At 46.3% G+C, this 12,030-nt stretch overlaps 1 protein-coding gene across 2 annotated transcripts in view; it reads right to left on the bottom strand.

The window, feature by feature from the left end:
- The window catches only part of CLPB (ClpB family mitochondrial disaggregase), a 148,416-nt gene that overhangs the window by 83,764 nt on the left and 52,622 nt on the right, over positions 1–12,030 (bottom strand). For both annotated transcript variants that reach the window (XM_017894472.1, XM_017894473.1), the window contains exon 4: positions 5,285–5,388. In XM_017894472.1, the coding sequence (XP_017749961.1) occupies positions 5,285–5,388 (104 nt within the window). The remainder of the gene's footprint in view (positions 1–5,284; positions 5,389–12,030) is intronic.

Here is a 12,030-nt window from a genome sequence, read left to right as displayed (position 1 = left end):
ATGCAACTGTGAATTCGACATTGTCCTGCTTAAAATCCTTTAACGGCCTTCAGAATAGAGAATGAGCTCCCTAGAACTGCCTTACAAGGTCCTTCCCATGTGTAACCTTCTTCACTCTCTGGCCTTATTTCTTGTTGTTCTCCTCAATCCTGCAGCAGATGATTCCACCTGCTGTCATTCCCTAACCCCCACCCAACGCCTCTGCATACACTGTTCCCTCTGTCTGGAAGGTCCATCCCTCTTAGCGTTCCTGGCAATCTCCAACTCATCCTTAAGACCCAATTCAAGGTCACTTACCCTGTGACACTTCCCAGACACCAGTCTGCTCACTTCTCAGGTGGAGCTCACCACTACTTACATCAGTGCTGCCTACATATTTGTGCAGCTACCACTGCATTTATCACTCTGCATTGTGATTTCTTGTTTACAGGCTTGTCTCTGTAAATGACTGGGAGCACTGTTGAGGGGCTAGACTATGTATAATCATTTATATAATCCCAGCAACTGGCAGAGTGCCTGACATTCAGTAAGAACACGCTGAATTATACATAAATGAATCTAATAAGCAATTACAACTGTAGAGCACTTTACAATCCACACATCACATATTTTATCTCTTGATATTCACAACAATACTAATATGGAAGAAAAGGAATGTATCATTGGAGGTTAGAGAGGTCTTTCCAAAGCCACAAACTATACCTTTCTTCAGTACTAACTGCAGGCCAAGGGCCACAGAAATATCCATTAGAAATTTAGTGAACTTCTTGGACTTAGCACTGACTCCATAGTCTACTATAATAGTGAAGGACTGTCCAACTTTCATGAGCTTGTGACCTTCCTGTGAATTTGCCTAGACACACTCGAGGGAAAGGGAATTACAGCTCTTGTTCTACTCTACCTTCTTTACCCATCCCTACAAGTCAGGTAATTTTCATGAAAAGTCAATCCAATACAAAAATAAGAGAACTACAGGATTCTTTTGTTTGTATTTCATCCATGAGAATGAGTCAGAGCTGGGTATGGTGTCTTGCATACAATTGGCAGTCAATATATACTGGCTGAATGGCTAAAAAAATGAGGTTTCCTTAAACAGAAAAAAGGAAGACATGGTTAAGAAGAAGCTAAAGGCTGAGGCTGATGAGAGAGAAGAGCCCTGAGATGATTCTAAAGGACTATCACCTATCCAGGTCCAAGTCAGAACGTTCAGTGCACCAAGTTGGACAGCAGAGCACATCTAAACCGATACACCCAGGAAAATAAAGCCAGCTGCCAGAAAACTGTGGCAGACAAAAGTAACCTAGAATTAAAAAAAAAAAAAAAAAAAGGTGGAGAGGTAGATCTTGCAAGCCACAGTGAGTTTATCAATGATTCCTGACAAACTTCTAGGATGTTATTATTTTTTTTAACAGTTGGCTGTTTTTGTTTTTGTTTTGAGACAGGGTCTTGCTCTGTCACCCAGGCTGGAGTGCAGTGGCGTGATCTCAGCTCACGCTCTGATTCCTGGGTTCAAGGAATCCTGATTCCTCTGATTCTTGTGCCTCAGCCTCCTGAGTAGCTGGGACTACAGGCATGCACCACCACACCTGGCTAAGTTTTGTATTTTTAGTAGAAATGGGGTTTTCCCATGTTGGCCAGGCTGGTCTCGAACTCCTAGCCTCATGTGATCTGCTTGCCTCGGCCTCCCAAAGTGCTGGGACTACAAGCGTGAACCACGGTGCCCAGCATTTTGTAACAGTTCTTAAATGCTTGGGTAATTACTGGGTACCAGTATGGGTTCCCTAAGAACAATAAATCAACATGCCAGAATAACCTGATTTCCTTTTCTGGAAAGGGTTATTAGACAAGAAAATAAGATAAATGCTAGAAACATTTTAATTTTAGCAAGAAATCTGGGGAAAAAGCTCTTAAAATTTTGTGAACAAAGCAGAGGAAAAGAGGATGGAAAAGAATGAAAGTTGATAGAAATACACCTGAGAATGCTGAATAATGCATAAAAATTATCTTGACCATGTGCTCTAGGATTCTGTATTTAATAAAGTCCTTATAAACATTTTAATCCAAGTAAGAGCATGATGGCAGGGGATCTTGTCTGTCTAACTCATCAGTGCTTAAAACACTACCGGGTACACAGGAATGTGATCAATAAATACTTTTGAATAAATAAGTGAATCCACAGAAAGCCTACTACTAAATTTGCAGATCATATGAAATAAGAAAAGATGGTTAATATTTTAATTTGTTATTTCATAAGGGGACATGATAGCCTTTTCAAATATTTTTGTTGTCTATCTCTCCCTATCTACCTACCTACCCAGAATGTAGGGTGTCTGGCATAAGAGTTAAAACAATCCAGAGGTTGACCAGGAAAAAGAAAAGAAAAGAAAAGAAGAAAGAAAAAAAAAAACTAAGAAAAATAAATTATGTAATCTTGAACTAGGAATGCAAAAAAAAACCATGTAGAGCAGGGTTGGCAAACTACAGCCTCTGGGCCAAATCCAGCAGGCTGTGTGTTTTTGTAAATAACATTTTCTTGAAACATAGCCACACCAATTTGTTTACTGTTTATGGCTGCTTTTGTATCACAATGGTCAAGGTAGGTAGTCACAACTGAGATCAACTGGCCTACAAAGCTTAAATGTTTACTATCTGGCTCTTTCTAGAAAGTTTGCTGACTACTGATCTAGAACATTGAATGTGAGTATCACCCTGGAGGTTACCATTAAAACACAAAGCTATAAAACATGAATGTGGCCGGGCGCGGTGGCTCATGCCTGTAATCCCAGCACTTTGGGAGGCCGAGGCAAGCAGATCACAAGGCCAGGAGATCGAGACCATTCTGGCTAACACAGTGAAACCCCGTCTCTACTAAAAATACAAAAAATTAGCCAGGCGTGGTGGTGGGCACCTGTAGTCCCAGCTACTGGGTAGGCTGAGGCAGGAGAATGGTGTGAACCCAGGAGGTGGAGCTTGCAGTGAGCCAAGATGGTGCCACTGCACTCCATACAGCCTGGGCGACAGAGCGAGACTCCGTCTCAAAAAAGCAAAACAAAACAAAACGAAACATGAATGTACGTCGTGGAGACCAGTGTGACAGCAGAAGTTGGACTAGATAGATGGCTTCATAGCTTTGAGATTCTGTGAAATAAAAAAAACGTTTAATGAGCCCTGCTAGAATCCTGACAGCAGATGAGAAGGCACTCGAAAGAATCCCCTCCTGTCTACCTGGCCCTGCCCTCTCAACAAATGCTCCACCTTGCTTTTTAGTGAGAGCACCTGTATTAGTTCATTTTCACACTGCTGATAAAGACATACCTGAAACTGGGAACAAAAAGAGGTTTAATTGGACTTACAGTCCTACATGGTCGGGGAGGCCTCAGAATCATGGCAGAAGGTAAAAGGCACTTCTTACATGGCAGCAGCAGGAGAAAAATGAGGATGAAGCAAAAGGGGGAAACCCCTAACAAACCCATCAGATCTCAAGAGACTTATTCACTATCACAAGAATAGCATGGGAAAGACTGGCCCCCATGTTTCAATTACCTCCCACGAGATCCCTCCCACAACACATGGGAATTCTGGGAGATACAATTCAAGTTGAGATGTGAATAGAGACAAAGCCAAACCATATCAGCACCTAAACTGAAGACAGAGCTGAGCACTGCAATGCTGTGCCTGAATGAGAAGAGGATAGCCCATAAGCTGAGTCCCCACATATCAGGCTGCAAATAGAGGGGAAGGTGGTACTCATGAAATTCTCTGTTTAAAACATAAACACAACTCCTCCAGCTCAGTGGGGAATCCAAGGACACAAAGATTGTGGCCTGCACATGAGGAGGAAAGAAAGGACATATGGGTAGATGAGAGTTCAACTAACCATACAAAAGGCCAAGATCTAGAGAACATTCAAAAGAGCAGCTGAGGGCAGGTTGCAACTATTGTCAAGGACAGGGAAGCCTTTGTGGAGGATCTAGCCTTAGCAATGGAACCTTAAGAGAAGGACTAGGTTTAGAGAGGTGAAAGGGAAGGAAGAGGGTAACTTCACACTTTACCCGGGCAACAATGCCTTAATGCTCTTGGATACTCCTCTCATGCCACTGATTTGAGAAAACTTCTTCCTGGGGCAGCAACAACACCGCTACTCTGAGTTACCACATACCATGTCAGTCTCGCAGCCTTACAGCTCTGAAGGCTGAGCACACTGCTCCCCTTGGCTGAACTTCCCCCTAGGTCAATGTTCTGGCTCTCGGTTAGTCAGAGAGGCTGTCTGTCCTCCTGGCATCACTGCTAACACTAAAGCAGCCACTGCTCAGCCACCCTGTTGCTGGCAATCTCAGAGGGATCTCAGCCTCTGTGAATGATCCAGGACAAGGGGAAAGCAGTGGGGACAGTCTGGATAAACAAAAGCTCAAATGTAAAATACTCATTTCTGACTGCAGCCAAAGCAACCAGCTTTGTTTCAACCCCCACTTTGGATGAAGTACTCACCAGACACAACATAGACTGACCTGCTGAGGTACCCTCCAACAGACACATGATCAAGCCCTAGTGCAAACCCAAACACCCACCTTGCACATTCAGTCTCCAAGACTCACCCCACAGCCTCTTCATTCTGAAGTTCTAACCACCACCAACACAACATCCCAGACATCCCAGAGAAGGCACTGATGATGACCTCATTTTATAAGGATAGACATCAGAGCACAGAGAAGGTCCACTATTTGTCCTAGATCATACAGCAAGCTAAGGGGACAGTCCCAGAGACAGGATTGCATTTTACATTTATGAGGGGGGAAAAGCAGTATTCAGAGTAGTATTATTTAGGGACTTGTGAGGCTGAGGAATCCAGTAAGGCTGTTGTTTAGTTCTGGGGCAGGAATGGGGCAAGGTAAGTCTGCAGGAAAAAGGAGAGGAACAAATCCACATTCCACGCAGTTGCCTTAATTATTTTACTGAAAGGTGCTCCGTTGTCCACTCGTCTGCAGCTCTACAGGCTGAAGCACTTTCAGGAAAACATCAGTTGAAATGTACTTCCTACCCCCAATTAGGTCATGAAATCAGGCCTCTATTTCTTTCCCCAAGACTTCTTCTGAAGTGACATAAAGTTAAAGCCAAGGGACTGTGAAAAGCAGCTGTTCCAAGCCCTTTGAGTTCATGAGTCCACAGAGGTAAAGAACATGCAGGCTTTCACTCTGAGTTGCTGGTACAGCTGACACCACAGAGCAAGACTGCATGAAAGACACAAGAGGAGAGCTCTCGGAGAAGCAGGACAGCCCACACTTACCTTCCAAAGAATGGATTCCCTGTTCCTTGGCAGTCTTGTAAACACTGCTGAAATCATCTCCAAGGTTTGGATCAGCCCCGGCAGCAAGCAGGACCTGGACCACACTAGAAGAAAACACAAAGACAGAAGTGTCAAAAGCAAGAAAGGCCCAGGAGGTACACACCCAGATCTGGAAGCATGTTTGGGGACTCATGTGAGTGATACAGTGGAAAAAAAAAAACCATGAACTCTGGGAGTATAAAAGACAAGGATAGGAAAGGCAGGAATAGGAAATTTTAGCTGGATGCAGTGACTAATGACTGTAATCCCAGCACTTTGGGAGGCCAAGACGGGAGGATTACTTGAGTCCAGGAGTTCAAGACCAGTTTGGGCAACATAGTGAAACTCATTTAAAAAAAAAAAAAAAAAAAGGCAGCAGCCTCTGAAACTTACCAGCTGAGAAGCCTGGGACAAGTTACTTAACACCTTTCTAAGGCCCAGTTTCCACAATTATAAAATACAAACTGTTTATCCAACAATTACTTATCAAATGCCTACCATGTTCTAGTCCCTGTTCTAGCTGCTGAGGTCTGTGACCTCAAGGAGCTAGGGCCAGTCTGCTGAGAAAACCAATAATTAAGTATAAAGTTACAGCTCAAAGTGTGATGAAGGTTACTACAGGAGAAACGTGCAGCAGAACAAGAAACAGGATCAAGAAAACCCTTACGGCACCAGCAAGATGGCAGAACAGGACTCCCCAGCACTTGCTCCCCAGCAGAAATATCAATTTGAACTATTATCCACATGCAAAAATACCTTCACAAGAGCTAAGTAAACCAAATGAGAGATTACAGCACCTGGGCGTAGCACAGGGGTAAAGAAAAGATTACCTACAGAGAGTAGGAAGATAGTTTCCCCTTACCCATATCACCCCTCCCCCAACTCCAGGTGGTACACATGAAGAGAGTTACATTCATGGGGGCAGGAGAGGGAAGTGAGGGCTCGACTTTGCCTTGGACCCTGAATCCAGGCCCACCCCAGTAAAACTCAGTGCCTGGAAGGCTCCCAAACTCCTGGTTGATACCCTCAGACTAAGCCTCTAGGCCTCCCTGGTGCCAGGCCATACCCCACAGCCCCAGGCTCCAGATCTGCCTCCTAGCCAGACCGATCTTAGCCGCCCCAGACTCTGGCCCTAGTGCCAGGCCAGCCCCAGCAGTCATGGGCTCTGGGCCCACCCTAACACGAGCCCAGCCCCTACAGTCTCAGGCTTCAGGCCCGCCTTGCAGATTCAATCTCTAGGCCCATCCTAGAGCCAGGGTAGCCTTGGTGGCCCAGGGCTCTAGATTTCCCCCAGAACTGGCTGGGGCATGTATCTAGGCTTCAGGTCTGCCCTAGCACCAGGTTGGCCTGACAGCCTTAGTTATCAGGCCTATACCAGCAGATCCAGCCTCCAGGTCCACCCCAGGCTCCAGCCCAGCCCACAGCCAAGTTAGTCCACACAGCCCAGAGCTTTAGGCCTGCCCTAGCACCAGGTCAGTACCCCTGGCCTCAGGCACTGGGCCAACACCTGCAGACACAGGCTCTAGGCCTGCTCGGTTTCACACCAGTCCCTGTGGCCCCACATTCCAGGCCAGCTCTAGCAGCCCCCAGGCCCATCCCGGTAGACCCAGTACTGAGCTGGCTCCCACAAATCCAGACTCCAGGATAGCCCCCATGGACCCAGGTCACAGGCTAGCCCTCACAGACCTACACCCTCTGGGGCAGTACCTGTATATTCAGGCTCTAGACCATCACCCACAGACCCAGGCTCCGTGCCTGCCCAGGAACAGGCCAGCCCAGGCTCCAGGCCAGTCCCCATGCCACAGACTTCAGTGAACCCAAAGTCTAGGCCTGCTCCAGCAGATCTAAGATCCAGACCCACTCCGATAGATGCCAGTAACAGCCTGGCCCCATGGACTGAGACTCCAGGACCATCCCTATATACCCACATTCCAGGCCAGCCCTTGTGGACCCAGGGCCCAGGCCAATTCCCATAAACTAAGGCTCCAGGTCTGCTCCAGTACCAGATCAACCCCTGTGGACTCAGGCTCCAGGCCCATCCACTTGGACGCAGGTGCCAGGTCAATCCCAATGACTAACCATTACCTGCAGATTCAGGCTCAAGGCCTATCCCATCACAAGGTCAGTCCCTGTGCACTTAGGCTTCGGGCTGGCCCCCACAGATACAGGCTCTAGGCCCACCCCTATGGTCCCAATCAACAGGTCCACTCCAATGGCACCAGGCTCCAAGCTCAACCCTAAGGACCAAGGCACCGGGCCAACTCACCTGCTGACCTAGGCACCAGGCCAGCCTGCCTGAGTGCCAAGCTCATTCACAGTAGACCCAGTACTGAGCTGGCTCCCACAAATCCAGACTCCAGGATAGCCCCCATGGACCCAGGTCACAGGCTAGCCCTCACAGACCTACACCCTCTGGGGCAGTACCTGTATATTCAGGCTCTAGACCATCACCCACAGACCCAGGCTCCGTGCCTGCCCAGGAACAGGCCAGCCCAGGCTCCAGGCCAGTCCCCATGCCACAGACTTCAGTGAACCCAAAGTCTAGGCCTGCTCCAGCAGATCTAAGATCCAGACCCACTCCGATAGATGCCAGTAACAGCCTGGCCCCCATGGACTGAGACTCCAGGACCATCCCTATATACCCACATTCCAGGCCAGCCCTTGTGGACCCAGGGCCCAGGCCAATTCCCATAAACTAAGGCTCCAGGTCTGCTCCAGTACCAGATCAACCCCTGTGGACTCAGGCTCCAGGCCCATCCACTTGGACGCAGGTGCCAGGTCAATCCCAATGACTAACCATTACCTGCAGATTCAGGCTCAAGGCCTATCCCATCACAAGGTCAGTCCCTGTGCACTTAGGCTTCGGGCTGGCCCCACAGATACAGGCTCTAGGCCCACCCCTATGGTCCCAATCAACAGGTCCACTCCAATGGCACCAGGCTCCAAGCTCAACCCTAAGGACCAAGGCACCGGGCCAACTCACCTGCTGACCTAGGCACCAGGCCAGCCTGCCTGAGTGCCAAGCTCATTCACGAACCACACCAAGCTCATTCATGAACCACACAAGACAGCCTGTCCCGAATCTCTGGACAGGCTGAATCTCTTTCCCAGGCAAAGCCAATCTGCAAAGACTAGAGTAAGTCCCTACTTTTTCACATGTTCAGACACCAAAGCATGGCCACAAGAATCAAGAACAATCAGGGAAACTTGATCCCACCCAAATAACAAAATGAAGGATCAGTAACCAACCCTAAAGAAATGGATATTCATGACCTGCCTCACAAATAATTCAAAATAATTGTTTTAAAAAAGTTTAGCAAACATTAAGAAAATATAGAGAAACAATTTAACAATATCAGGAAAACAATAAATATTCCAAACAAATTTAAGAGATTGAAATTATGTTTTTAAAAAACATCAAAAGAAATCCTGGAGCTGAAAAATATAATGAATCAAATGAAACTGCAATGTAGAGCATGAACAGCAGAACTGATCAAGCAGAAGACAGAATATGTGAACTCAAAAATGAGCTATTTGAAAATAGGAAGACGAGGCCGGGCGTGGTGGCTCAATCCCAGCACTTTGGGAGGCCGAGGCGGGTGGATCACGAGGTCAGGAGATCAAGACCATCCTGGTTAACATGGTGAAACCCCATCTCTACTAAAATACAAAAAACTAGCCGGGCTTGGTGGCAGGCGCCTGTAGTCCCAGCTACTCGGAGGCTGAGGCGGGAGAATGGTGTGAACCCGGGAGGTGGAGCTTGCAGTGAGCCAAGATCGCGCCACTGCACTCCAGCCTGGGCGACACAGCAAGACTCCGTCTCAAAAAAAAAAAAAAAAAAGAAAATAGGAAGACGAATGGCTTCCAATAAGATTCAGTCCAAGTAAGACTACACCAAGACATATTATAATCAAACTATCAAAAATTAAAGACAAAGAAGGATTCTGAAAGCAGTGAGAGCAAAAAAGCAAGTAATACATAAGGGACTTCCAATAAGGCTGACAGTGGATTTCACATTATAAACCTTATAGGCCAGGAGAGAACAGGATGATAGATTCAAAATGTTGAATGAAAAAAAACCCTGTCAACTAAGAAGACTATAACCAGCAAAACTATTCTTCAGAAATCAAGGAAAGATAAAGACTTTCCCAGAGAAATAAAAGCTGAGGGAGTTTATCACCACGAGACCTGTCTTATATTTCTTAGACAGGTCTGATGGTGATAAATTTGTAAGAAATGCTAAAGAGAGTGCTTCATGTTGAAAGAAAAGGATGCTAATTAGCAACACAAAAACACCGAAGTATAAAACTCACTGGAAGCCTGAGAAACATGCTGAAACCCCATCTCTACCAAAAACAGACAAATACAAACATCAGCCAGGCATGGTGTTAACATGCCAGTAGTCTCAGCTACTTGGGAGGCTGAGGTAGGAAAATCACTTGAGCTTGAGGGGCAGAGATTATAGTGAGCTAAGATCAACCACTGCACTCCAGCCTGGGTGACAGAGTGAGACTCTATCTCAAAACAAACAAACAAAACACCCGAAAAACCTCACTGGTAATGGTAAGCACATAGTCAAATTCAGAATACTATGATACTGTAAATGGTGGTAAGTAGATCACTTTTATCTTTAGTATTAAGGTCAAAATACAAAACTGCTAAAAATAATAATAGCTACAATAATTTGTTAAGGGATATATAATACAAAATATGTAAATTGTGACACTAAAAATACAGAATATGCTTGTGGCGGGTGTGGAATAAGTGTAAAGTAACCACAAAGCAAAGCCTAAAGTAGATTCATAAAAGGTAAAAAGTAAGGAATATAAGTATACTACTAAAGAAAATCACCTAAAGGGGGCAGTTCCAAGATGGCTGAATAGGAAGAGCTCCAGCCTCCAGCTCCCAGCATGAGCGACACAGAAGATGGGTGATTTCTACATTTCCAACTGAGGTACCGGGTTCATCTCACTGGGGAGTGTCAGAGAGTGGGTGCAGGACAGTGGGTGCAGCCCAACAAGCGAGAGCCCAAGGCACTGCCTCAACCAGGAGGCGCAAGGGGGAAGGAAATTCCCTTTCCAAGACAAGGGAAACTGTGACACACAACACCTGGAAAATTGGGTCACTGCCACCCTAATACTGTGCTTTACAAAGGGTCTTAGCAAACGGCACACCAGGAGATTATATCCTGCGCCTGGCTCGGAGGGTCCCACGTCCATGGAGCCTCCCTCATTGCTAGCACAGCAGTCTGAGATCTAACTGCAAGGCGGCAGCAAGGCTGGGGGAGGGGCGCCCACCATTGCTGAGGCTTAGGTAAGTAAACAAAGCCCCCGGGAAGCTCAAACTGGGTGGAGCCCACCGCAGCTCAAGGAGGCCTGCCTGCCTCTGTAGACTCCACCTCTGGGGACAGGGCATAGGCAAACAAAAGGCAGCAGAAACCTCTGCAGATGTAAATGTCTCTGTCTGACAGCTTTGAAGAGAGTAGTGGTTCTCCCAGCATGGAGTTTGAGATCTGATAACAGACAGACTGCCTGCTCAAATAGGTCCCTGATCCCCAAGTAGCCTAACTGGGAGACATCCCCCACTAGGGGCAGACTGACACCTCACACCTCACACCTCACACAGCCAGGTACACCTCTGAGACAAAGCTATCAGAGGAACGATCAGACAGCAACATTAGCCATTCAGCAATATTCACTTTTCTGCAGCCTCCGCTGCTGATACCCAGACAAACAGGGTCTGCAGTGAACCTCAAGCAAACTCCAACAGACCTGCAGCTGAGGGTCCTGACTGTTAGAAGGAAAACTAACAAACAGAAAGGACATCTATACCTAAACCCCATCTGTATGTCACCATCATCAAAGACCACAGGTAGATAAAACCACAAAGATGGGGAAAAAGCAGTGCAGAAAAGTTGGAAATTCTAAAAATCAGAGCGCCTCTCCTCTCCCCTTCCAAAGGAATGCAGCTCCTCGCCAGCAACGAAACAAAGCTGCTTGGAGAATGACTTTGACGAGCTGAGAGAAGAAGGCTTCAGACAATCAAACTTCTCTGAGCTAAACGAGGAAGCACCAACCCAGCACAAAGAAGCTAAAAACTTTGAAAAAAGATTTGATGAATGGCTAACTAGAATAACCAATGTAGGGAAGTCCTTAAAAGACCTGATAGAGATGAAAACCATGACACGAGAACTACGTGACAAATGCATAAGCTTTAGTAACCAACTTGATCAACTGGAAGAAAGGGTATCAGTAATTGAAGATCAAATGAATGAAATGAAGCGAGAAGAGAAGTTTAAAGAAAAAAGAGTAAAAAGAAATGAACAAAGCCTCCAAGAAATATGGGACTATGTGAAAAGACCAAATCTACGTCTGATTGGTGTAGGTGAAAGTGACGGGAGAATGTAACCAATTTGGAAAACACTCTGCAGGATATTATCCAGGAGAACTTCCCCAACCTAGCAAGGCAGGCCAACATTCAAATTCAGGAAATACAGAGAACGCCACAAAGATACTCCTCGAGAAGAGCAGCAGATTGACCAAAGCTGAAATGAAGGAAAAAATGTTAAGGGCAGCCAGAGAGAAAGGTCGGGTTACCCACAAAGGGAAGCCCATCAGACTAACAGCAGATCTCTCAGCAGAAACTCTACAAGCCAGAAGAGAGTGGGGGCCAATATTCAACATTCTTAAAGAAAAGAATTTTCAACC

Source organism: Rhinopithecus bieti, unplaced genomic scaffold, assembly GCF_001698545.2.
Source record: "Rhinopithecus bieti isolate Rb0 unplaced genomic scaffold, ASM169854v2 scaffold_21412, whole genome shotgun sequence".
NCBI lineage: Eukaryota > Metazoa > Chordata > Mammalia > Primates > Cercopithecidae > Rhinopithecus > Rhinopithecus bieti.
Note: the sequence above shows the minus strand (reverse complement) of the source record. Positions and strands in the feature narration are given on the sequence as shown.